The following is a 12,360-nucleotide window of genomic DNA, read 5'->3' as shown; positions in this document are numbered from 1 at the left end:
AACTTAAATCCATTTATATAGACCCATGGAATAATTTCGTAAACTGATAGTTGTAGGTTTCTCTCAACCAATGCTATTCTAGCTCCAGCAAGTGATATGGAGAGATCATCTAAAAATAGTGTTGAAAGAATATCTTGGGGGGATGACAGAGGATACCTCATTAATGGCTAATGCAAATAAGGTTACACTCAGCGCACTACCTGGAGAAATCCTTCTTCCAGACATTTCTTCTCTGATGTAGTTTCACCTACTATACTTGAAAAAATATGTGAAACAATTGCTTGAATGAATAATGGTAGCTCTCCTCCCAATCCCAAATTATGAATGGTTCTAAGTATACCATATCTCCATGCAGTATCATATGCCTTTTCAGGTAAAAAAAAAATGACTGTTACATGGTGGTATTTGGAAGCAAAGGTTCGCAAACCGAGGATTCCAGTCGTACCAACATATCAGTTGTCTAGTGCATTTTTCTAAAACTAGACTGGATAGGTAATAAAATACCTTTCTTCTCCGGGTACCACATCAGTTTTCCATTGACCATCTTCTCCATGATCTTACATAAACAAGATGACAATGCAATTGGTCAGTAGTTTGAAGCTAAAAACTTATTCTTACCAGGTTTTGAAATTGCTAAAATAATGGATAGTTCCCAAACAATTGGATAACTATGATCATGCCGTATTTTGTTAATAATGCTTAGAATATATAACTTAGTATTAAAAGGTACATGCTTAATCATTGAATATGGAATGCCATTGGGTCCAGGGGCTGTATTATTGCCCATAGCAATTGCGGAATCAAATTCCCTTTTGGTAAAAAGAGCATTGTAAGATTTCTTCTTTTCTGTTGTACAATTTTACATTTTCCGTTCTTCAATGTTTCTATAGTGATAACTAGGAGCTGTATCACACTCACATGATACAGTGGAGAAATATTCAGCCAAAGCATTGCTAGCCTCAGTTTCTCCAGTCACATACTGACCATTTACCTTCAACATAGATGGTGGGTTGGGGGTAAATTTGCCAGCTATCTTTTCCACTTTCCTACATTCAGAAGATGGTGGTGTCCTACTATTGACGAAGGAAACAAATGATATCCGAGACTGGCACCTAGCTTCTTTCCTTGCACAACAAAACTGTGCTCTAAAGCTCTACATTTCTTATATACAGTATTACTAAGTTCTCCTCAGTACAGCGCCTAAGCAATCGAGCCAAAGATCTTGTGGCTCTGTGCAAGGCAGTTAGTTCTGAAGACCACCAGGGGACTAGTCACCGTTTGAATAACCCTGTGGATTTTGGAACTGACTTGACTCCTGCTGCATGTGGAGCAGTATGTCTATGGCATCATCTATACTTTCAAATTCTTCTGCAATCCCTTCAATTTCACTTGGCTCCCGAAATTTATTCCAGTGCTTTGTCAAGGTTCCATCAAGGCAATCTCTGAAAGGGTGGATTATTGTTTGTATTTATAATAATTGGAGCATGATAACTAATATGCCAATCACCTAACATTCTCCATTCAAAATCGAGAAGGCAGTTGGACCTTGCAATTGAAAGGTCAATGCCTGACAGGGTAGCTATCTGAACATGAAAGTGTGGGGCCGCTCCTGTATTAAGTAGTCCCACATCTTCATTTTCCACAATTGATGGAATAATATTGCCCCTTGTGTTTACTAAAACATCGCCCCATAAAGGATGTCTACCATTCAAGTCTCCCAGTAAGAGAAAAGGTTGACAGAGTTGTTGAATCACATATACAAAATTATCATATGAGATGTTACCATTTGGAGGCAAGTAAAGATAACAAATTGTGTATTTCCTTCCTATATCAATCTGTACAACCTCTGCCTGCAGAGGTTTACGAATAGACAAAGATATTTGGGGAACATCTCAACGAGCGTATATGACTTTTGAAATGACTCCCTATTGGTTGATCATATGGTGTCCTATAACTGATATATTCGTAAGAACAAGGAATATTATCATCAAGTTTGCTCTTTTGTAGACATATAGTTATGGGCAAGTGTTCATGAATCAGGAGCTCAAGTTCTTCATATTTAGCCTAAGAGCTTGACATTTCCACCGTAAAATTGATGAGAAAATAAATTCTATTTTTTTTTGAAGATTCCTTAGAAGTCTTCCATCCTTAGTTTTTTAATTGATGGGAGTCTCTGATACTCTCTAAGAAAAAGTAGGTCTTGCTAAACTTGGGTTGACATTTTTCTTAGCAGCCTTCTATTTATTTGTCAAGGGGATGCTGAACCTCAACATTAATCTTTGATATATCTAAATTTTTTGAAGATTAATCTTTTTCAGATAAAATATTGTATCTATTTGCAATAGGAATTTTTGCATTTCTCCTTGGAAGGGAGAGGGATGGTGGTCTCCCTCTTTTTTGATTGAAAGATGGAGAGCTATTAGGATTCTGTACCTCCATCATGACAGGTACATCCAGTAGCTCCCTAGCATACGATTCCTCCCCTAGATCTAACAATGATGCTTCCTGAGACGAGAGCCTTGGGCTGTTCATCCGAGGTGTGGGAGACTTAGAGGAAGGCGGTGGTGCCTGTTTGATAAGAGGCTCCGGGTCTAAATGAGGAGGAATTGGTAATAGCCTTGCGAGATGATTAAGCAATAGGATGCTTTACATTTCCTAGTCTAACTGATGTAATTCTTTCTGGTTGTCCCACATCCTTAAATTTTAAAGATTTGGCATAACTTTTGGTTTTGGTTAGAAGTCGCTTAGCACATCCCACACCGATATGTTCTGCATTTGACTTGTGAACAGCTGCTTCTTCTATTTGATATCAAAGACATTTCCTGTTGGTTGGGTTGTGACCCTGGCTACAATCAGTGCACCTTGCAATATTAGTGCAGAATCCATGTTCAGGTTCAGAACAATTGTCCCAGATCTTTTTGTATTTACATACCCTAGAGGGATGACCAAATTTGAAACAATTGAAGCACTGCAAAAGTTTCTGTTTATAAAGGCAAACTGGTATTCTCTCATCTTTTATGTATATATGAGAGGATACATCAAGGTCTTCAAAATTTAAAATAATCATAGGGGTTCTGGGAATCTTATGAACCTTCCATATTTCTTTTGTGCATATATCTAAGATTTGTTCCTTGCTAAAATGAAATACATCTCCATAGTAAGGAGCTGTAAGGTTTGCATTTGGTGCCAGAACAAATCTGGTGTTCCTTAGGACAGTGCTCTCAGCTCATTACTTTTCATATGATATATGAATGATGTGGTTTGACCTTGAAAACAAGTTTTTCGTACAGTAGGGTCCCGAATTATGCGAGAATTTGGTCGATTAATGACCTCGTGTAAATGGAAAATCGCGAATTTCGAAACACAACTAACAGAAATAATTCCATTGTGGCCATGGCAACCAGCAATTTGCCTATTCAAATGTGTTTACTACCCATTTCCAATACTTTCTTTGTACTATACTGTATTTCTTTATAATATCAAATTGTTTTTGTAAATAAATAAAACATTTAATATACTTTAAAGTTCTAATAACTTGAAAAATGGTTAAAATTATAACCAGGATAGGTGTAAACACCATATATTTCCCGTTACAACACAACCCAAAATACAGACAAATTTTAATGTTTGTCATATCTATTGTATAATACAACTGGTGAATAGCAAAACCATCACTCTATAGACTAGCTTGTATGATTGAAAATCCAGAATTATCAAAATAAAGGCGATTTTATATCATGCGTTTCCTAAACACGCTAAAAAGCAGAATAGAAAACGACAACCAATGTTTTGTTTACGTTTAACTCTGATCACAACGAAGAAACACGCATTTATACATCTGTGTTTTTGAATTGACAGCAATTTTACCAAGTATAGATTATATGTTGAATTTGTTATTACCAATGTTCTAATTATTTTTTATTAGAACTTTCAAATAAATGAAATGAATGCCATTTATGAAATGTTTTTCTTTATGATGCCGCCTGAAACGGAAACCTTCCATTTGTTTACGCTCCATCTTCGATCATAATAAACAAACGAATGCATTAAACACACATGATCTAAGTCATAACTAATGATATTACAAACATTTAGTAAACATTATGTTATTACAAATATTTTACTTACCGTATCCATATAAATTCCTAAATTCGTAGCAAAGCTGGAAATTTTTTTTTCCTTATGCGTTTAATCCACAATAGCAAACTGCCGCTAATGACAGAGTGATAACTTACGATAATTCTAAACTGTTACGAAAGATAATTGTCCTTTCCATATCCAAAATACTTTTCCTAACTTCAGTTATAAGTCAACTTGTACCCACCTCAATTATGGATCCATATGCAAAAAAGGTAAAGAAGAAAGTACTAGGCGTATTTTTAAAGTCACCGAACAATTAGGTTACCGCTATAACGTTCGATGAGAGAGAGAGAGAGAGAGAGAGAGAGAGAGAGAGAGAGAGAGAGAGAGAGAGAGAGAGAGAGAGAGAGAGAGAGAGAGAGATGGTTTTAAAGTACTAAACAATAAATATGATAGGTTATAACACATTGGTGCTTATGTAATATTAACTGTATAGATGGTTTGAATAAGTTAAGAAATGGTGTAAACAATTCTTTGTTATTGTATTCGCGCGGAAGCTAGACATCAGCTGATGTGATCACAGCCAAAAGTAAAACAAAAATAAGTTAGCAATACTCGATTTTTAAAACACACCCGAAATTTTACAACATAAGTACATGTTTTATTATAGCGCAATTGACATTTAAAGAGTAAAAATTTTCTGGAATAGAATGGTGTTTCCTAAAAAATAGTGGTTTGCGGACGAAATCGGTTACCGTATTTTAAGCTATGATTGAAATGGATGTATACACGGTATAATTTTTTCGTTTTGTAATTAATTGACACTTCAAGAAAACCGATTTTGGTTTCTTCATCTATTTGTAAGTATTGTATAACGAGAGAGAGAGAGAGAGAGAGAGAGAGAGAGAGAGAGAGAGAGAGAGAGAGAGAGAGAGAGAGAGAGAGAGATTATGACGCAGAAGGTTACAGACCTAGAACAGGGGAGGATGAAGGGGGTGGGGGGGGGAGTGATGAGATAGGCTGGGTGGACTCGCAGGGGAGACGGTAGGAGACGGGGGAAGGGGGGATTTGGTTGCCAGTGGCTAAAAATAGATTCTGAAAGACGGTAAAGGGAAAAACGAATCCCATCGAATAAACAGAATAAGGAAAGGGAATAAGATCCAGAGGAATAATAGATATAATGGAATGAAAATGACTAGATGGTGTTAGTTGTGATAAGAATAATTTAGATATTTGAAATAAGAGCGTCTGAGGAGGTATAGAAGGAATTCGTGATAAATATAGAGGAATATCAAAGGATACAGTTAGTTTGCATTAAAGGGTTTGTTATCGTTTATCGGCAGTGAATAGCCTAAACTTCGGTAACGAGTCGTCAATATTTTGTCATATTTTAAACAGTATACATTTGATTTGCAAACATTGGTTTTGTAGAGTAGACGGTAAAATAAAATCTAGAGAGAGAGAGAGAGAGAGAGAGAGAGAGAGAGATTTCTGCCATCAAATCTCTCTCTCTCTCTCTCTCTCTCTCTCTCTCTCTCTCTCTCTCTCTCTCTAGATTTTATTTTACCGTCTACTCTACAAAACCAATGTTTGCAAATCAAATGTATAGCCTACTGTTTAAAATATGACAAAATATTGACGACTCGTTACCGAAGTTTAGGCTATTCACTGCCGATAAACGAACCCAGTCTACTCGTGAAAACCTTGAACGCCCAGAGGGAAAAATAAGGCTTTTAAATATACTGTACTAAACAAAAATAATGCTTTAATATACCATCATTAACACTACCATTACAATTATCGTAAGGTTGGAGAAAGATAAAGATTGCCGAGAACGTAACCACATTTCTGTTTACATTTTGTCAGCTGGACTCGCACAGTTAACAGTTGATTTCATTGTTGATGTGGAATTTTATCCTTAAATAGGCTATTCATTATGAAATTATGTTAATGAAATGTAATGTTAATATTGTTTTGTAACATTTATTATAAATCACCGTATTTAGGGCTACCAATATACTTAAAAAGACTATAGATTTGATACATTTTGTAGTGCTTGACTCGCGAACTTTGAACAGCCTCGTGGATACAGAAAATTTATTTTTGAAAAATAGCGATCGTGGAAAAGGGGAATCGTGTAATTCGAACACGCTTAATTCGGGACCCTACTGTATATGCAGATGATGCTACTCTCTTTGCATCAATTCCATCCCCTGAATATAGACATGGCTGTTGAATTCCTTGATAACGATCTAGCTGAAATTAGCACATGGTACAAATTATAGGGGATGTGGTTGAACCGTAAAAAACTTGCAAGTATGACTGTAAATAGTTCAAAGATAGTGGCTCCTCCACAAAGAGATCTGTTCATTGACAATGTCTCTAACTGTATGAAAATCTTTCAAAATTCTAGGTGTGATTCTTGATTAAAAATTTAATTCTGAAGAACATTGTCTATTTTTTCTTTAATTGCACAAAAAAGAAAAATTGGCCCACTGAGAAAGTCTTTTAAGAGTTTTGGCAAATAAATTTGTTGGACAAAAACTTGTGGTCTACTACATTCCCTATCCTTGACTTGAATATCAATCTCTAGCATGATCGTTCAGTTACTTCTTTGTGTATGTACTGTATGTTAGATTTTTCATGATTCTCCCAATTTTCTTGAATTCAGATCTTTTCAAACTGTATCATCCAGTAAAAGGTACAGCACTAGGTTTGCATTTAATTCTATAGATTTGCCTCGTCTATCAAGACTCGATACGACACAGTATTCTAGAAGTTTTATGCCAGCTGTGATCAGATTATGGAAGGATCTCCCAGAGTTATTAGTTAAACTAATGCGACTTTTTAGACAGGTTGACCTAAATCAAGTTACAGTTTATAGTCAACTTGGCTATTAAACATTGTTACTTATCATAATATATTTCATAATTTCCTTTGTTATTTCTTATTTATAGTTTGTTACTTCTCCATTTTACTTTCAGCAATAGGCTGCTTTCCCAGTCGGAGCTCTTGGGCTTGCAGAATCATAATAATACAAACTTCTAAAGCAAAGATGGGGAGATTTTCAAAACTATGTTTACTATAAAGGACATGCAAATTAAAAGGGGGAAAGTTTTTACGTATTGATGGATTGAAGCATGTGTGAACATTCATCATTAGTTACACTGCTTCTAAATTTCAAGCCATAAAAATGCACATCTACTATGTTCATTTAGGCCACGAATGAGGGCTCTATGTAATTAATGGGTTTGAGATGACATTTTATGCTTGCTAGGACTGAGACTAAGTATGTAATTTTGCTTTACTAATTCCTCAACTAGCTTACATTACCAGTCAGCATTAAGAAACATACAAGTATGCTTGGCACATTTCGAGTGGAAAATTTGTAGCATCTCTGCTAACATCAGTAAAGTAATACTGTGGGTTCCTACCGTTAATTTGTCATGATGCTGAAGTTCATGATCAAGAAATATTGAAGTTTCTTGCTGATCATTGGTTGTAAATTTTCTAGATAAAAGAGCATCTCTTTCTTCTACCTCATGAAGTCGAACTTGTCTTCGATGCTGAAGCATTCTAAATGAATTCTGAAATATAAAACACTATAATTTATAAAGTTCTGATAAAGCAATGCTTAATATGTGATAAAATAGTTTACAAGTTTTAAATCAATTATTGTACTGACCTTCTATTTAATTATTTTCTTACATTATGAAATATAAGACTTTTTAATAAATCTCCACCTCTAGATCCACATTATAAAACTATCAAATACAAATCTTTATCATTAATATCTTTACATCAGAATTTCTCTTTGAAGGAATAGATTCGTAATAAGTTCTCTCGATTCCCATTTGATCTTGATCATCTTCTGTGACCTGATTTTTATGATTTTTTACATACATCCTACTACTGTCTATATTATCATCATTATTATTATTATTATTATCATTATTATTATTATTATTATTATTATTATTATTATTAATCATCATTAGTTATTATTAATTATTTATCATCATCATCATTATTTTTATTATTATTATCATCATTATTACCGGCTAGCTACAACTCCAGTTAGAAAAACTGGATGCTATAGGCCTAAGGGCTCCAACATGGAAAAATAGCCCAGTGAGGAAAGGAAACAAGTTAAAAAGTAAACTACAGGAAAGTATTGAACATACCAAAATAAAATATTTTATGAACAGTAACAACATTAAAATAGATCTTTCATATAATCATAAACTATAAGAATAAAAATATGATAGAATACTGTGCCTGAGTGTACCCTCAAGCAAAAGAACTCTACCCCAAGACAGTGGAAGACCATGGTACAGAGGCTACGGCACTACCCATGACTAGAGAACAATAGTTTAATTTTGGAGAGTCCTTCTCCTAGAAGAGCTGCTTACCGTTCTAAAGAGTCTCATTTACCCAACTAAGAGGAAAGTACTTTATTTACTTTAATTCAAGGGCTGCTTTTCTATTTCTATACAGCAGGGGAACTCTCAACAGAGCCTTCACAGTTATTTCATTATATGTATTCAAAGGAATTTAGCATTTCACACTGCATATTGCTCATTAATTGCTAAATCCACTCTGTCAAAACACTTAAGAGAACAAGAAAGTCTTCAGTTTCTTCTTGAAAGCCTTAATATCTTCAGTCTCTCGGATGTCTAAAGGGAGCTTATTGTATAGCCTTGGGGGCTGCATATTTAAAGGCTCTAGAGCCTATAGTAGACATATCTAGGTTCCAATAATTTGAAACCATCTATAACCATTCTTGTTTCAATACGATTTGTTCCCTTAGCTAGTAGCCACTGAACAATTACAGTGCTGTAATTAACCCTTTTGAGTGAAGAAAAATTGTTTGGTAATCTCAGTGATGTCAGGTGTATGAGACAGATTAGAACGTTGCTCATGAACGGCAGAGGCATTCGACAGTGACATTGCCTTTGCTGGCAGGACATGCTCTAGAGACTGACCATACATACAGTACATAAGATCAGTGCCCAAGCCCCCTCTCCACCAAAACCAGGACTAGGGAGGGCCAGGTAATGGCTGGTGATGACTCAGCAGGTAGACTTATAGGCTCCCCCAAACACCCCCTCCTTAGCTCACAAGGAAGATGAAGTTGCAAACACTAAAGGAGCTAACAAGTTTGAGCAGGACTCAAACCCCAGTCCAGTGACTGCCAAGCAGGGACACTTCCAATAAGCTAGACTATTCAGTGTATGTGTAGGCAAAGGAAAGATGAGCCGTAACCAGAGAGGGGGATCCATTATAGTACTGTCTAGTGGCTCTAGCCAGTCACAGGATCAAATGTAACTCTAGCGGTAGAATCTCAATAGGTGGGTGTTGCCTTAGATGAAAAGCCTCCATGGAGGATCTTTCAACTTTAGGAAATAAATGGGCAGAGAGTTTACTATTGACATAAAAAAGTATCATTTAGCACAGTGGTATTCACAAATATTTTCAAGAGAGCCAAAAGTATAAGACATACTCAGAGTGAGAGCCCCATAACCAACAATGATACGCTGAAATACATACATATATATATATATATATATATATATATATATATATATATATATATATATATATATATATATTATATATATATATATATATTATATATATATATATATATATATATATATATATATATATATATATATATATATTATATATATATATATATATATATATATATATATATATATATATATATATATATATATATATATATATATATATATATATACTGTATATATATATATAAAATGTGTTTGTGTGAACTAAATTAAATTTTTGTGGGTTTCTAAAGCCACATACTGTATTTATAAAATATAACTAGTAACCACACCTTATTAATTATGTTGAAATTCTTAGAATTACTAATATAGATTTAAAAAATAAATATGGTATCTTCATTTAATGCTGTAATGACTTGGGATGACCAAAGTGTTCCTTTTTCTTTCTTGAAGATATAATTATTATTGGTCACCCGCTATTATAAACGATATATCCAAATGTACACAAGTGACTCTATTTCTCTTTTTTTCTCATCACAATATTCATAGTTGAAAAATGTTATTTTCATTAGTAAAATAAATTTTTGAATATACTTACCCGATGATCATATAGCTGTCAGCTCTGCTGCCCGACAGAAAAACCTACGGGCGGAATACGCCAGCGATCGCTATACAGGTGGGGGTGTACTTCAACAGCGCCATCTGTCAAGTAGGTACTCAAGTACTCGATGTCAACATAGAACCAATTTTCTCCTCTGTCCACTGTGTCTCTATTGGGGAGGAAGGGTGGGTCCTTTAATTTATGATCATCGGGTAAGTATATTCAAAAATTTATTTTACTAATGAAAATAACATTTTTCAATATTAAACTTACCCGATGATCATATAGCTGATTCACACCCAGTGGGGTGGGTAGAGACCAGCATTACATGTTGACATTATTATGAGCTAAGTATTCCGTATTTCATTTTAGCAGTTATTCAAAATAACAAGCATAAAATAAATAAGTACCTGGTAAGGAAGTCGACTTGAACAATTACTCTGCCTTTTTAAGTACGTCTTCCTTACTGAGCCTCGCGATCCTCATAGGATGCTGAGCGACTCCTAGGAGCTGAAGTATGAAGGGTTGCAACCCATACTAAAGGTCCTCATCAAAACCTTTAATCTAGGCGCTTCTCAAGAAATGACTTTGACCACCCGCCAAATCAAGTAGGATGCGAAAGGCTTCTTAGCCTTCCGGACAACCCAAAAATATTAATAAAACATTTCAAGAGAAAGATTAAAAAGGTTATGGAATTAGGGAATTGTAGTGGTGGAGCCCTCACCACTACTGCACTCGTTGCTACGAATGGTCCCAGAGTGTAGCAGTTCTCGTAAAGAGACTGGACATTCTTAAGATAAAAGACGCGAACACTGATTTGCTTTTCCAATAGGTTGCGTCGAATATACTTTGCAGAGATCTATTTTGTTTAAAGGCCACGGAAGTTGCGACAGCTCTAACTTCGTGTGTCCTTACCTTCAGCCAAGCTTGGTCTTCCTCATTCAGATGGGAATGAGCTTCTCGTATTAACAGTCTGATAAAATAGGATAAAGAATTCTCTGACATAGGCAAAGATGGATTCTTAACTGAACACCATAAAGCTTCAGACGGGCCTCGTAAAGGTTTTTAAAATAGAACTTAAGAGCTCTTACAGGACATAATACTCTTTCTAGTTCATTTCCAACCATACGATAAGTTTGGAATATCGAACGATATTGGTCAAGGCCGAGAAGGCAGCTCGTGTTTGGCTAGAAAACCAAGTTGTAGAACATGTAGCTGTTTCGGATGAGAATCCGATGTTCTTGCTGAAGGCATGAATCTCACTGACTCTTTTAGCTGTGGTTAAGCATATCAGGAAAAGAGTCTTGAAGGTGAGATCTTTCAGGAAGGCTGATTGAAGCGGTTCGAACCTGTCTGACATAAGGAATCTTAGAACCACGTCTAAATTCCAACCAGGTGTAACCAAACGACGCTCCTTCGTGGTCTCAAAAGACTTAAGGAGGTCTTGTAGATCTTTATTGTTGGAAAGATCTAAGCCTCTGTGACGGAAGACTGATGCCAACATGCTTCTGTAACCCTTGATAGTGGGAGCTGAAAGAGATCGTTCTTTCCCCAGATATAAGAGAAAGTCAGCTATTGAGTTACAGAGGTACTGGTCGAGGATACGGATACTGACTTGCACCAGTTTCGGAAGATTTCCCACTTCGATTGGTAGACTCTAAGGGTGGATGTTCTCCTTGCTCTAGCAAACGCTCTGGTTGCCTCCTTCGAAAAACCTCTAGCTCTCGAGAGTCTTTCGATAGTCTGAAGGCAGTCAGACGAAGAGCGTGGAGGCCTTGGAGTACCTTCTTTACGCGTGGCTGACGTAGCAGGTCCACCCTTAGGGGAAGTGTTCTGGGAACGTCTACTAGCCATCGAAGTACCTCGGTGAGTTATTCTCTCGCGGGCCAGAGGGAAGCAACTAGCGTCAACTTTGTCCCTTCGTGAGAGGCGAACTTCTGCAGTACCTTGTTGACAATCTAGAACGGAGGGAATGCATATAGATCTAGATGTGACCAATCTAGTAGAACGGCATCTCTATGAACTACTGCTGGGTCCGGGATAGGTGAGCAAACTATTGGGAGCCTCTTGGTCATCGAGGTTGCGAAGAGATCTATGGTTGGCTGGCCCCAGGTGGCCCAAAGTCTCTTGCATACATCCTTGTGG

At 36.1% G+C, this 12,360-nt stretch overlaps 1 protein-coding gene across 1 annotated transcript in view; it reads right to left on the bottom strand.

Annotated features, from left to right (window-relative positions):
- Membrin (golgi SNAP receptor complex member 2) overlaps positions 1-12,360 on the bottom strand; it is a 155,622-nt gene that overhangs the window by 16,473 nt on the left and 126,789 nt on the right. Inside the window, exon 4 of the mRNA XM_068364602.1 lies at positions 7,515-7,667. Within this exon, the coding sequence (XP_068220703.1) occupies positions 7,515-7,667 (153 nt within the window). The remainder of the gene's footprint in view (positions 1-7,514; positions 7,668-12,360) is intronic.

This window comes from Palaemon carinicauda, chromosome 41 (assembly GCF_036898095.1).
Source record: "Palaemon carinicauda isolate YSFRI2023 chromosome 41, ASM3689809v2, whole genome shotgun sequence".
Classification (NCBI taxonomy): domain Eukaryota; kingdom Metazoa; phylum Arthropoda; class Malacostraca; order Decapoda; family Palaemonidae; genus Palaemon; species Palaemon carinicauda.
The sequence above is the reverse complement of the archived record's forward strand: the minus strand, read 5'-3'. Positions and strand labels throughout refer to the sequence as shown.